Below are 15,208 nucleotides of genomic sequence, written 5' to 3'. Positions count from 1 at the left end.
GAAAATCTGACCTTGGCTGATTATATTTGACACCTTGTTAAATTAACTGCCTGCCTGAATAATTGAATCAAGTAGAATTCTATTTACCCACTTAGAAATGTAACTATTTATTTAAATTCCTACACCAATTGGCCACTTCTATTTTCTACTTACAAACCATAAAATATGTAAATAGTTAAATAAAACCTAAAGTTAAGTAAGTACACTTAGTTGTTATTTCAATTCTATAAATATTTACTTATTTCGTATTTTTTTAAGCTTATTTATTCATTTTGAGAGAGAGAGAGAGAGAGAGAGAGAGAGAGCGCGCGCACATGCAGGGAAGGGGCAGAGAGGGAGGGAGAGAAAGAATCCCAAGCAGGCTCCACACTGTCAGCTCAGAGCCCAATGTAGGGCTTGATCTCAGCCACCGTGAGATCATGACCTGAGCCAAAATCAAGAGTCAGACCTTAACCAACTAAGCCAGGCACTTCTACTTATTTCTTTTTTATCTGAGTTGTTTGGGGCTTTGACCCCAGGTGTTCAAGTCAGCAAACATTTTTCAGCTTACACTCATTTAGATGCAAGTGCACTGTATTCTTCCCTCTTTTAACAATTCTGTCATTGAAGCCTCAAGTGACACTGACTTGCACATGCATGGTGTACCCCTCTTACCACCAAGGTCTTAGCCTCTCCATCTTCCTCTTGGATCTTTCCTAAAATGGCCATACAAAAGTGCTCATGTAAGGCAATGGTAGCCAGCCCTAGAGAAACGAATTCACTTATAATCTCCCTCTAAGTGAATGATGTTTAGTTAAATAGTTGGTATCCTATAAAGGGAACAAGCCTTTATTTCCTTAGATGGGTAAAGCCATTAAAGTAAATGAAAGGTTTAAATGCCGTGTGGGATTCACACAGCCAGTCACTGAACATGAGAGACGTATGCAGTGTGCTAGGCCCTGCGCACACAGAAGTAATGGTATAGCATCTTCCCAAAGGACAACTAAATAGGCAATCTCTTTGACTTGGATATGGACACACCAATCCTGGGATAAACAACATCGCTACAGCTAGAGCACAAGCAAGGGGTGGGTATGAGCTCGACCAGGAAAAATTAGTCAGGAAAATGACAAATGAACATAAATCTTTACTTTGCTTTTAGGTATGGAGCTTAAATTCTCCCTCCCTCCATCTATCTCCCTCATCTCTATCTCACTCTTCTCGGCTCTTTCCTCCCCACTCCCCATCCATTTCTCTCTCACACACAAACAATATATTTAATACACGTTCTTAAAAAGACAAAAGCCTTTATACGTTAGAGTTTGATCCCCCAAAATAAAGTGGCCCAATTCCAGTCCATAACCTTTATTTTAAAAAAAGAAAATCTGGGGCGCCTGGGTGGCTCAGTTGGTTGAGCGAACAACTTCGGCTCAGGTCATGATCTCGCGGTCCGTGAGTTCGAGCCCTGCGTCGGGCTCTGTGCTGACAGCTCAGAGCCTGGAGCCTGTTTCAGATTCTGTGTCTCCCTCTCTCTGACCCTCCCCCGTTCATGCTCTGTCTCTCTCTGGCTCAGAAATAAATAAACGTTAAAAAAAAAAATTAAAAAAAAGAAAATCTCCATTTGGGGGAGTGGGGAGTCTGAGAGCTCTTGTCTTCCATGTCTAGCTTCAGGCAACAAAAATCAAGTTTTCGATTTCCAGTAGGTTCACATGCCACACAAAAATGGTAGACGAACCCTATAAAATACCAGCCCAGCTGGGGTAGAGTCAATACTGAAGATCAGCGAAGATGAAGGTCAGGCATAATAGGTTCTTACAGGATCTCAGATATCGTCTCATCATAAAACTGACTAAAAATGAACCCTTATGAAGTCAAAAAGGCTGTGAAACAAAATGAGTGAGAAAGTAATGTGAAACACGTATAATCCTTTGGAAAGTGAAAATGCAACCTTCTCTTTCTAGTTTAAACACTAAATGCAATCTATTCAGCATGTCTAATTAAGCTTCCCTGGATATTTCTCTTTGCATTAGTAGTAGCAACCAGGGCAAGCAAATAAAACTTAGCAAAAAAATGTCAAAGATTTTAAAAATGAAAATAAAGATCTAAAAATATATAAAACAGACAACAAATACTGACTGACATTTAAACTGCAAAGGCTTGGGGCGCCTGGGTGGCGCAGTCGGTTAAGCGTCTGACTTCAGCCAGGTCACGATCTCGCGGTCCGTGAGTTCGAGCCCCGCGTCAGGTTCTGGGCTGATGGCTCAGAGCCTGGAGCCTGTTTCCGATTCTGTGTCTCCCTCTCTCTCTGCCCCCCCCCCCCCCGTTCATGCTCTGTCTCTCTCTGTCCCAAAAACAAATAAAAAACGTTGAAAAAAAAATTTTAAACTGCAAAGGCTTGTAATGATATTTTGTTTTTGAAGGATAAGATAATACATGTTTGAGGAAGATACACCTTAGAAAAGTGTCAGTATCAGGGAGTAAAAGCTGATCCTAGACTGGTGGTATTGTGAAATGTGAGAAGTCTGATAGGAAAATATAGTTTGGAAATTCTTTCTTTTTAAAGTTTTATCTAAGTAAAATCTACACCCCATGTGGAGCTCGAACTCACAACCCCACGATCAAGAGTCACATGCTCTTCCAACTGAGCCAGTGAGGCACCCCCACAGTTTGGAAATTCTAAACAATAATCACTTACTGATGGCCACGAATGATTCCAACAATGGCACAAGATTTTACTTCTAAAATTAAATAATTTATTAGCACTGTCAATGCAAATAAACATAATACTAATAATTCTATTAACAAGTTGGGTAATAGGGGTCTTGCTAAAGCATTAGGAGTATTTGGCCATTATCCAGAACTCATCAAACAGCACAAAGTAAATGGACTGGAGTTGAGAAGTGCTGTGTAGCAGGGCAGCATTTGATAGTATTTCCATCATCCAGATTAAAACATTTACAAACAGACTCAGAGGTCAGATAACAGTACAATGCAGCAAAACAATGAGTAAGTGATTTTCAGTATTTACTACTTCTGGATTTTAAAACTTTATCTCATTGTAAGCTTAATCATTCCATTTTCTCCAGCTTTATTGAGATGCAATTGACATTGAACACTGTGTAATTTTCAAGTGTTCAAAGTGATGATTATATATAGATATGTTAAAAATATAACATATATATATATATTTCTCAAAATGATGACCATCATAGATTAGTTAAAAGATCTGTCACCTCATATAGTTGCAATTTTTTCGTGTAGTAAGTAACTTTTAAGATCTCTCTTAGCAACTTTCAAATATACAATACGGTATTTTCAACTATAGTCATCAAACTGTTAACCAGAACTTATTAGTTTCATAACTTAAAGTTTGTACCATTTCACCACACTCACCCATTCTCCCCCCACCCCTTGGCAACTACCAATCTACTCTCTTTAATGACTTCAGCTTGTTTAGAGTCTATATATAACTGATACACACTTACTTTCTTAGCATAATGCCCTTTAGGTCTACCCATGCTGTCACAAATGTCAGGATTTCCTTTTTTATGGGTGAATAGTATTCCATTATATGTATATGCCACATTATCTTTACCCATTCACCTGCTGATGGACATCTAGGTTGTTTCCATGTCTTGCCTATTGTAAATAGTGCTGCTATGAACATGGGGGTGCTAATATCACTTTAAGATGGTAATTTCATTCTTTCTGGATATATATTCAGAAGTGGAATTGCTGGATCATAGGGTAGTTCTATTTTTAATATTCCGAAGAACGTCCATACTGTTTTCCATAGTAGCTTCACCAGTTTACATTCCCACCAAAGTGTACAAGGGTTCCCTTTTATCCACATCCTTGCCAATATTTGTTACCTCTGGTCTTTTTGAGAATAGTTATTTTAACAGGTGTGAGACAATATCTCATTGTGTTTTTTATCTCCATGATGATTGGTGTTGTTGAGCACCTTTTCATATACCTGTTAGATTCTGAGTATCTGCTTTGGAAAAAATGTCTATTCAGGTCATCTTCCCATTTTTTCATTGGGTGATCTGCCCCCTCCCCTCCCCGAGTTATAGTTCTTCATATGTTTTGGATATTAACCCTTATCAGATATGTGGTTTGCAAATATTTTTTTCCCATTGTGTAGGCTGCCCTTTCATTTTGCGGATGTTTCTTTTGCCATGAAGATGTAGTCCCACTTGTTAATCTTTTGCTTTTGTTGTCTGTGCTTTTGATGTCCTATCCAAAGAATCACTGTCAAGACCAAAGTCAAAAAGATTTTTATCTATGTTTATCTCTAGGTGGTTTCAGGTTTCAGGTCTTACGTTTAAATACTTAATCCATTTTAATTTTTATGAGATGTGAGACAGGGGTGCAGTTTCATTCTTTTGCATATGGTGTCCAGTTTTCCTAACACCATTTACTAAAGAAACTACCCTTTCCCCATTAAATATGCCTAGCTTCTTTGTCAAATTATTAGTTGGCTATATATGCATAGCTTTATTTCTGGGCTCTCAATTCTGTTTCATTGGTCTACAGAACAATTTTTATGTCAGTATCATACTGATTACTATAGTTTTGTAGGAGATACTGATATGTCAGTATCATTTGATTACTATAGTTTAGTAAGAGAGTTTAAAATCAGAAAAGTGTGATGCCTCCACCTTTGCTCTTCTTTCTCAGGACTGTTTTGGCATTCAGGGTCTTCTATGTTTCCACACAACATTTTAGATTGTTTTTTCTAATTATGAAAAACTGTCATTGGGATTTTTAAGTTTTTAAAATTAAAAAAAAACTAATTTTAGAGAGCACAAGTGGGGGAAAGGCGCAAAGGGCGGGGGAGGGGGGGGGGAGAAAGGGAGAGAGAAAGAATATTACACAGGTTCCATGCTCAGCATGGAGCCTGACCTGGGGCTCGATCCCACAACCCTGGGATCATGACCTGATCCAAAATCAAGAGCCAGATGCTCAACCTACAGAGCCACTCAGGCACCCTTGTCATTGTGATTTTAATAGGGATTGCATTGAATCTGTAGATGACTTTGGTTATTACCAATTCTTCTGATCCATGAGAAGGAGTATGTTTCCATTTATGTCTTCTTCAATTTCTTTCATCTATGTTTTATAGTTTTCAGTGTACAGTAATTCACCTCCTTAAATTTATTACTAAATATTTAACTTTTTGATACTACTGTAAATAGGATTATTTTATTTCTTTTCCAGATAGTTCATTGTTAAGTATATAGAAACATAACTGAAGTTTGTATGTTGATTTCATATCCTGCAACTGTAATGAATTTGCTGATTAGTTCTAACAGTTTTTTTGGTGAAGTCTTTAGGGTTTTCTATACATAAGATCATGTCATCTTCAAAGAAAGACTTTCATTTTTTTCCTTTCTGATTTGGATATCTATGATTTCTTGTTCTTGCCTGACTGCTCTGGCTAGCATATCCACTACTATGTGGAATATGAGTGGTGAGAGTGGTCTCCCTTGTCTTATTCATAGTCAAGAAAAAGCTTTATTTTTCTTTGTTTCAGTGGGGATATAACTGACACATAACATTATATTAGTTTCAGGTATGTAACATAATATGTAACATAATAGTTCAATATCTGTACATAATTGAAATGATCACAAGTCTAGTTAACATCTATCACCATAGATGTTCAATGATTTTTCTTGCAATGAGAACTTTTAAGATTTAATCCCAGCATTATACAGATGCCTGGGCTGGTCAGTTGGTTAAGCCTCCCAACTTCGACTCAGGTTGTGATCTCACAGTTAGTGCATTTGAGCCCCGCGTCAGGCTCTGTGCTGACAGCTCAGAGCCTAGAGCTTGGAGCCTGCTTCGGATTCTATGTCTCCCTCTCTCTCTGCCTCTCCCCTGCTCATGCTCTCTCTCTCTCAAAAATAAATAAACATTAAAAAATTTTATTTAAAAGAAAAGATTTAATCTCTTAGCATTTTTCAAATGTGCAAAGCAGTATTATTAACTATAGTCACTACGCTGTACATTACATCCCTATGACTTATTTATTTAATAACTGGAAGTTTATACCTTTTGACCTCCCCCTCACCCATTTCACGTACCCCTAACCCCCCACTTTTGGCAACTATTTGTTTTCTCTATTTATGAACTTTTTTTGGTAAGATTCTACATGTAAGTGAGATCATATAATATTTGTGTTTCACTGTTTATTTTATTTAGCATAATGCACATACATATATGAGACACATTTTCTTTATCCACTCATCCATCCATGGCCACTTAGCCTGCTTCAATACCTTGGCTATTATTGTAAGTAATGCTACAATGACCATAGGGGTGCATATATCTTTTGGCTTCAGTGTTTTTATATCCTTTGGATAAATACCCAGAACTTGAACTGTTAGGTCATACGGTAGTTATATTTTAATTTTTTGAAGAATCTCTATACTATCTTCATAGCAGCTGCACCAATTTACATTCCCACCAATAGTACATAAAGGTTCCCTTTTCTCTACATCTTTGCCAATACTTGTTACTTTTTGTCTTTTTGATAATAGCCATTGTCCTATATATATGTATATATATACACACATATATATGTATATATACACGTATATATACATATATACACACACATATATATGTATATATATACGTATATATACACACATATATACGTATATATACATATATATACACACGTATATATGTATACACACATACATATACACACGTATATACACACGTATATATACACACATATATACGTGTATATATACACATATATACACGTGTATATACACGTATATACACACACATATATACGTGTATATATACGCGTATATGTGTATATATATATATATATAAGGTGTATATGTACATATATAAGGTGTATATATACATATATATACACACACATATATATGTGTATATATAAGGTGATATTTCATTGTGTTTTTGATTTGCATTTCCCTGAGGATTGGTGATGTTGAGCACCTTTTATTGTAGCTCTTGGTCATCTGTATATCTAAAGGGAAAACTTTCAACCTTTCACCATTGAGTATGATGTTACTGGTCTGTCATATATGGCATTAATTATGTTGAGGTACATTCTATACCCAATTTGTTGAGAATTTTTATCATGAATGGATGTTGAATTTTGTCAAATTCTTTTTCTCCATCTATTGAGATGATCATACAATTTTTATCTTTCATTCTACTAATGTGATATATCACATTTATGATTTGCATATGAACCATCCTTGCATTTCAGGGATGAATCCCACTTGCTCGTGGTGTATGATCCTTCTAATGTGATGTTCAATTCAGTTTGCTAGTATTTTGTTGAGAATTTCTGCATGTATATTCATCAACAGTATACTGTCTTACGGTTTTCTTTTTTTGTAGTGTCCTTAATATGGTTTTGGTGTCAGGGTAATGCTTGCCTTGTAAAACGAATTTGGGAGTTTTCCCTTCTCAACTTTTTGGAAGAGTTTGAGAAGGACTGGTATTAATGGTTCTTTTAAAGTGTTGGTAGACTCTACCAGTGAAACCATCTGGTCCTGGACTTTTATTTGTTGGAGGATTTTTGATGACTGATTCAATCTCCTCTTACTCATTATTGGTGTATTCAGATTTTCTATCTCTTCAGTCTTCATTGGCTGTTTTTAGGAATTTATCCATTTTTTTCTAGGTTGTCAAATTTGTGGGAGCATACTTACTCATAGTAATCTCATAATACTATGTATTTCTCTGGTATCGGTTGTAATGTCTTTTCTTTCACTTATAATTTCATTTATATGAGTCTTCTTTCTTTTTTATTTGGTTAGTCTAGCTAAATATCTGTCAATTTTGTTTACATTTTCAAAGTACCAACTATTAGTTTTGTTAATATTTTCTATTGCTTTTCTATTCTCGATTTCATTTGTTTCTGTTGCAGTCTGTATTATTTTCTTCCTTCTACTAATTTGGGGCTTAGCTTGTTCTTATTCTAGCTCCTTGAGGTATAAAGTTAGGTTATTTGAGATATGACTATTTCCTTGATGTATGCATCTATCACTATAAACTTCCCTCTAAAGCTGCTTTTACTGCATCCTGTAAGTTTTGGTATTTAGTGTTGCCATTTTCATTTCTCTGAAGATCTTTTTTTTAATGTTTTACTTATTTTTGAGAAGACAGAGCATGAGCAGGGGAGGGCAGAAAGAGGGGCGGGGAGAGAATTTGAAGCAAGCTCCAGGCTCTGAGGTCGATGTGGGGCTTGAACTCACGAACTGTGAGATCATGACCTGAGTGGAAGTCAGACACTTAACCGACTGAGCCACCCAGGTGCCCCTCTCTCAAGGTAGTTTTTAACTTCCCTGATGATTTCTTCTTTGAATCACTGTATGTTCAGGAGCGTGTGGTTTAATTTCTGCATATTCACGAATTTTCCAACTCTTCTCCTGTTACTGATTTCTAGTTTCATACCACTGTGATGGTAAAAGCTACCTTATACAGGTCCTATATTCATAAATTTCTTGAGATTCTTTTCCGTGACCTAACATATGATCTATCCTAGAAAATGTTCCATGAGTGCTTGAGAAGAATGTGTATCCTGCTGGTGTTGGGTGGAATGTTTTGTATATGTCTGTTTAGTCCATTTAGTCTATAGTGCTGTTCAAATCTGCTGTTTCCTTATTGGTTTTCTGCCTAGATGATCCATTGTTGACAGTGAGGTTTTAAAGTCCCCAAATATTACAGTTGTTATTTATTTCTCCTTTTAGTTCTGTTTGTATCTGCTTTATATATTAGGTGTGCCAATGTGGGTGAATACATGTTTTTAATTGTTATATCTTCTTGACGGCATTTTTATCATTATATGGTGACTTTGTCTCTTTTGACCTTTTTTAGCTTCAAGTCTATTTTGTCCAATGTAAGTATAGCTACCTCTGCTTTCTTTGGGTTACAATTTGCTTGAAATACGTTTTTTTTTCTCCTTTTACTCTCAGTCTGTATGTGTCCTTAAGACTAAAGTGAGTCTCTTATAGACAACATATTATTGGGTCTTGTTTTCTTTTTCCAATCAGCTATTCTATATCTTTTGATTGGAGAATTTATCCATTTATGTTTAAAGTCATTATTAATAGATAACAGCTCACTATTGACATTGTGTTAACTGTGTTCTGACTTTTTTTGTGGGTTGTTTCTTGCTTTCTCTTTTGCTGTCTTCCTTTATGATTTAATGGCTTCCTGTGACAGTATGCTTTCTCTTCTTTTCTCTTTAGTGAATCTACTGTCAATTTTGCTTTGTGGTTACCATGATACTTACATAAAATAGCCTATAGTTATAACATCCTATTTCAGGCTTAGGAAAACTCAACTTTGATAGTATACAGAAATGGGATACTATTACTTCTCCCCCCCACCTCACACTTTAGGTTATTGATGTTAGAATATACATCTTTTTTATATTGTATAGAAAAAAATTATTGTGGTTATGGTTATTTTTAATATATTTATTTTTTTAACTTTACACAAGAGTTGTAAGTAAATTATGTACTACCACTATATATTATACAAACTGACTTTGACTACATATTTACCATTACCAGTGAATTTTACACATTCATATGCTTTCACAATGTTAATGAGCATCCCTTTTATTTCAGCTTGATAAATGCCCTTCAGAGTTTATTTTAAGAGAGGTCCAGTGATGATGAACTCCCTCGGCTTTTGGCTGTTTGGAGAAATCTTTATCTCTCCTTCATTTCTGAAGGTTAGCTTTGCCAGGTATGATATACTTTTTCTCTCAATACATCTTTGAATATATCGTCCCACTCTTTCCTGGCCTACAGTGTTTCTGCTGAGATACTAAATAGTTATATGGAGAGTTCACTTATATGTGGTGAGTAGCTTTCTTCTTGTTGTCCTCAAAATTCTCTTTGATTTTTGACAACTTAATTATAATGTGTTTTGGTATAACCCTGTTCAGATTATAACCATTAGGGGTCTCCTGGGCATCATAAATCTGGAAGTCCTTTTCTATCCCCAAGTTTGGGAGGTGTATAGCCATTGTTGCTTTAAATGGACTTTCTTTCCCTGTTTCACTTCCTTCTGGGATTCCCATAATGCATATATTACTTCATGTGATGGTGTCCCATAAGTTCTGTAGGCTTTCTTCACTTTTTTTCATTTTTTTCTTTTTGCTCCTCTGACGTGACAGTTCAAATGACTTATATTCTAGTTCACAGATTCCTTCTTACATTTGGTTGAGTCTGTTGTGGTTGTCTATTAAAGTCTTCAGTTCAATCATTGTAGTCTTCAGCTCTAGAATCTGTATTGTGATGGTTTCTATTTCTTTCTTGACTTCATTTTGTTTTCCTAACTTCATTTAGTTATCTGTGTGTTCTTGTAGCTCACTGAACTTTGAAAGGATTATTCTGAATGCTTTATTAGACATTTCATAGACCTCCATTTCTTTATAGTTACTTGAGCTTTATTAGTTTCCTTTGGTAGTGTCATGTTTACCTGATTCTTCATGATCTATGATTCCTTATGTTCTTATCTGCACACTTGATTAAGTGGTCTCCTCTTCCACACATGACAGGTTTGCTTTGGCATGAAAAGACCTTCACCAGTTAGCTCAGCTTAAGTACTAATGGGTTAGTTAGTAGCATCTGTGGGAAAGCAGGGCGTGCTATCAGAGACCAGTTGAGTGAGGCCACTGCTCATGCTCTGAGATCTGGGGGGGATGGTACTGGCTAGGCTACACAGTTGGGTGAGCCTGCTGGCTGTGCTAAACATTCAAGACCAGTGGGTGGGCTCACAGATTGGGTGGGGCTGCTGGCAATGCTCCATGGTTAGGTGAGGCCACTAGCTTGGTTCTGCAATCACTTTTAGATGAACACGGTCAGAGGCCACGTTCCCTGGCAGGGTGGTGCCACTGGTTGGACTCCCCAGTTAGGCAGAGTTATGGGTTGACCTCTGAAATAGCCCCTGGTCAAGTGGGGTCTCAGGTTGTCCTGCCTGACCAGATGGTGATGCTGGCTGGCCTTTGTGTTCAGGTGGGGCCATGCAGCATATCTCAAAGTTGTGCAGGACCATAGGCTTGGCTTCACAACCAGGCAAGCCACTGACTGTGCTCTGCTGTTGGATAGAGTAACTGCCTGGGCTCTCTGGTCAAGAGGGGTTTCCAGCTATTATCCCACAGATGAGTGAGGCTAGAGACTGTGTTCTGTGCTCAGGTGAAATTACTGTCCAGGTTTCCTAACTAGGTGAGGCTGCAGGCTGTATTCAGCAATTGGGTAGGAGTGTAGCCTGGGCAAGACTGTAGGCTGGGCACTCTGGCTTGGTGGTTCTGTAGACTAGGTTTTGAGTCTGCCCAGGGTCACTGTTATGCAGGGCCAGAGGCTATGATCAAGAGTTGGGCATGGCTTCTGACTTGGGTCTCTGTCTGAGCAGGGCTATAACATGGAATCTACAGTAGCTTGGATTCTCTGGTCAGGACTGGAGGCTAAGCTCAGCAACTGGGTGGGGCTATGAATTTCCTTCCCTGTCTGAGCAAAGCAGTAGAACACGTTCCATGGCCAGTCTGGCCCATTGACTAGGGATCCAAATCAGGCAGAACTGCCAACCAATATACGTTTTTTAAAAAATATTAAGAATCTGGAGCATGGGGATCTCTAATATTGAATACCCATCTTTGCTATATACATACAGGATCTCTGTCGTAAAATCAGTGCTGTTTTATTGGGGAAAGGAGGAAATAAGTATTAACATCTTATAATTTAAGATATCAAAATATCATCCTTGGCTCTATGAAATACAAAACTAAGGACCTGACTCACATGTGTAATCTGAGAATCAATCATGATGTAATCATTGTTTGGTAACAAATGTTGATAAGTATCTGCCATCTGTACTAACACTGAATGGAGACAGTCTCTAAGCTTCGTTGCTTCTTTCTGCAATGAACCATAAAACAAAGCAGGTCTAAGTACTTCAAAAGTTTTTAAGGCTCACCTGATGTAAGATACATCAACATATGTTTCAAAGTAAAATTATATGTTAATATAAAATAATCCCCTTATTTAGGATAAAACTAAATTTTCTGTTATCCATGATGGTGTTTCATATATTTTTGTAATAAATCTATGTTTTTCTGTGAAGGCAATGAAAATTCCACTAATTATTAGTTTTCTTCAACAAAGAAAGATGCTAGTGACAACTCTGAAAATCATGAGCTCGTGAGTGTTCATTTTCTGTTTACAAATTGGAAAGCAAATAAAACGAAAACTTCTAGCTGTTCATTTTCCTTTTAAATCAAATACATGCTAAAATATATTTAAATTAAATGTCTATTTATAAGCCATAAAACATATTGTACAACATACTAGTTTGCTGTGTGCAATCGATTTAAGCTAGTGGGACAAGGGTCCAAAAGAAAAGGCAGAGTAAATAATTACCAATTTTAGAAAAAAATAGCAACAAATAGTATTATTAGAGGCATTCGTTCATGACTCCATCTGATCCTCATAAAAATTCTGTAAGGTGTGTATTATTTTTACATGTTAAATATTAACTAGTGAAGTTCAGAGAAGTTAAGTGATTTTCCAATAACTACACATCTATTAAGTAAAGCCTGGATTTAATTCCATGGTTGCATGCTTTTTTTGTGCCAGACACAAAATAAGACCCTTTTCATTAATAATATAAAGTATTCAATATTCATAAAAATCCTAGAAGAATGATAATATTACTTTCATTTTATAAATGAAGAAGCTGAAGCTCAGAGAGTTTAGGAAACTTGAAAGGTATTAAACCACAATTCAAATGTATAGTTGTGCCTTTCATTATCCATGAAAGAGTTCAGCTTTGAAAGGGCAGAGAAACCAAAGACAGTAGTTAATGGGAAGATCAAGAGACTGTTTTTTAAAGGTAAGATGTCTTGAGTGTATTTACGCACATGGAGATGTTGTGAAATGGCTCAAAAGAAGTGAAGCAAGAATTAACTTGGAACAGAAAAATTTCTTGGATCTTAAGGGAAAAAAATGATTTAGGAGTACAGGACTTATTAAAAAATACAGCTCATTAAAAATTTCAGCTACTCTAAGTCAAGGTTACGTCACATGTAGCAGAATGCTGAATAATATAATGGCACATGTACTTTTACTTACATATACATATAAAGACACTAGGAAGTCAGTATCTTCCATCTTGGGTTCTGCGGAAATATTTTAATAAAACTAGGAAGTAGCTCTGCTTCTCATTTCTTAAGTCCACTGGTTAAATCTTATCTTAAACCTATCTTTTTGGGGAGTTGCATTAAAGGATTTGTAACTTGTAATTTTTAAACCTTATTTCATTTTTAAATATAACCCACAAGAATGCATAAAAGTTAAATGTATGCTTTAATAAATAATTTGATCATAAAGTGAAACCATATAATTATAAAGACAAATGTAACCACCACCCAGGTTAAGATAGAGTACTGTCAGTACTCTTGAAGATCCTGGTATGTCACTTCCCAATAATGACTCCTCATTTGTCAAAAAATCACTATCCTGGGTTACCTGGGTGGCTGGCTCAGTCAGTTAAGCATTGACTCAGTTTGGGCTCAGGTCATGATCTCACGGTTTGAGATCACAAAGTCTGACAGCATGGCGCCTGACTGAGATTCTCTCTCTCCCTTTCTATCTGCCCCTCCCTGGGCTCGCATGTGCTCTTTCTCTCTCAAAAATGAATGAATGAATGAATGAATGAATGAATGAATGAATGAATGAATAAATAAATAAATAAATAAATAAGAAATCATTATTCTGACTTTATCAGTAATCACTTCATTGGTGTTATTTATATTTTCCACCTACGTAGCATCCTAAAAATAGACTTCAGTTTTGTCTGCTATGACCTTTCCACTAAAGGGAAACATAACAAATGATACCAAGTATACTCTTCTTTCTTACTAAACCTTATGTTTGTATGACTCATTCACATTAATTTAGGTAGTGTAAAACATTCATTTCACTGTTATATAGTGTTCTATTAAATATATCACAATTTTTCCATTTTAATGTCTAATTACAATTCTAGTATTAGACACTCTAACAGCGGACATTTGAGGTGTTTGTTATAAACACTGATCTGAGGACAATTCTAACACACAATTTTGGTATACATGTGCATAAGTTTGACTAAAATATATATTTAGGAGTGGAATTGCTGGGTATGCATATCTTTGTCAGACAAAGCCTTTGGTTTCTGAAGGAATTGTGCCCATAGTTTTTTTTTTTTTAATTCAATAGTTTTAAACATTCTGGATTATCCGAAAATAATCCTTTCTGTAGTTGGAAAGCCTCCATGCTTGCCAATAATAGTATATATACGCTAATTTAACCTTAAAAAGGAACATGATTTTCTGAAGGTCTAAAAAAAAATGTATGTTCAATGAAAAAAAAATTTTAAACTTCTTGACAAGAAGTATGGTAGTAAAACATATTGGGTTAAAAATTATTTAAAATAGTTTATATGATATTTAGAATGAAATATATACAAGAATATCATTTATCATATTTCCAAATAAGCAATGACTAATACTATAATGATGATATCACTGATTATTATTGCATATTTAACATCAAAGGCACACGAACACTATAATGGTTACAAGCAATCTGTGCCATAATATTCTTCTCCAACTGTAAATGATAAATTCCTTGTAATTCTATCAATAGATATACTAGCATCTACTATGACAGACAATTCTTTGGCTTAAAATACTACAAGTTGCAAAGCTATTATCAAAGCATCTGGAAATTTCTAAGTATCAAGAAAGAGAAATTAATTATTTCCTAAAATTACTTAGACAATGGAAAACCTTAAAAATTCTAACCTTTTGTTTTTGAACATATTTTCATTTTTGATCTTCCCTTCCTCTTAGGCAGTGACTGTGAAATATAAATGACCATGGGGGAGGAAAAGACAGTATCCGAAAAGAAGCAGATTCTGACAATGATTAATATGGAGCTGCCAAAGGATGTCTGGCAGCAAAAAGAAGCAAATGCTTATGTAACTGATAAAAAATTAGTTAGTAGCAAATAACATATCTCCCTGGAACCTGAGATAGCGTATTTGATGAATTGTTTAAGCTAGCCTTTATTCTTCTACCTGCTTATGCCACAGAGGCAAAAATATGAAAAAGAAAAAAATTACAGGTGATTTCTCTTGTTCGAGTTGGTTAATGGATGAGTTGGTCATTTAA

The 15,208-nt window shown here is 35.8% G+C and overlaps 1 protein-coding gene across 10 annotated transcripts in view; it reads right to left on the bottom strand.

Moving 5' to 3' along the window:
- RABGAP1L (RAB GTPase activating protein 1 like) overlaps nt 1-15,208 on the bottom strand; it is a 759,437-nt gene that overhangs the window by 278,402 nt on the left and 465,827 nt on the right. Inside the window, exon 1 of one of the 10 annotated variants that reach the window (XM_042975861.1) lies at nt 11,796-12,030. The exons of the other annotated variants lie outside the window; for them this stretch is intronic. Coding sequence (XP_042831795.1) covers nt 11,796-11,864 — 69 coding nt within the window. The 5' untranslated portion in view covers nt 11,865-12,030. Of the gene's footprint in view, nt 1-11,795; nt 12,031-15,208 lie in introns of those variants that run through there. 10 annotated transcript variants of the gene reach the window in all.

Source organism: Panthera tigris, chromosome F3 (assembly GCF_018350195.1).
Source record: "Panthera tigris isolate Pti1 chromosome F3, P.tigris_Pti1_mat1.1, whole genome shotgun sequence".
Classification (NCBI taxonomy): domain Eukaryota; kingdom Metazoa; phylum Chordata; class Mammalia; order Carnivora; family Felidae; genus Panthera; species Panthera tigris.
The sequence above is the reverse complement of the archived record's forward strand: the minus strand, read 5'-3'. Positions and strand labels throughout refer to the sequence as shown.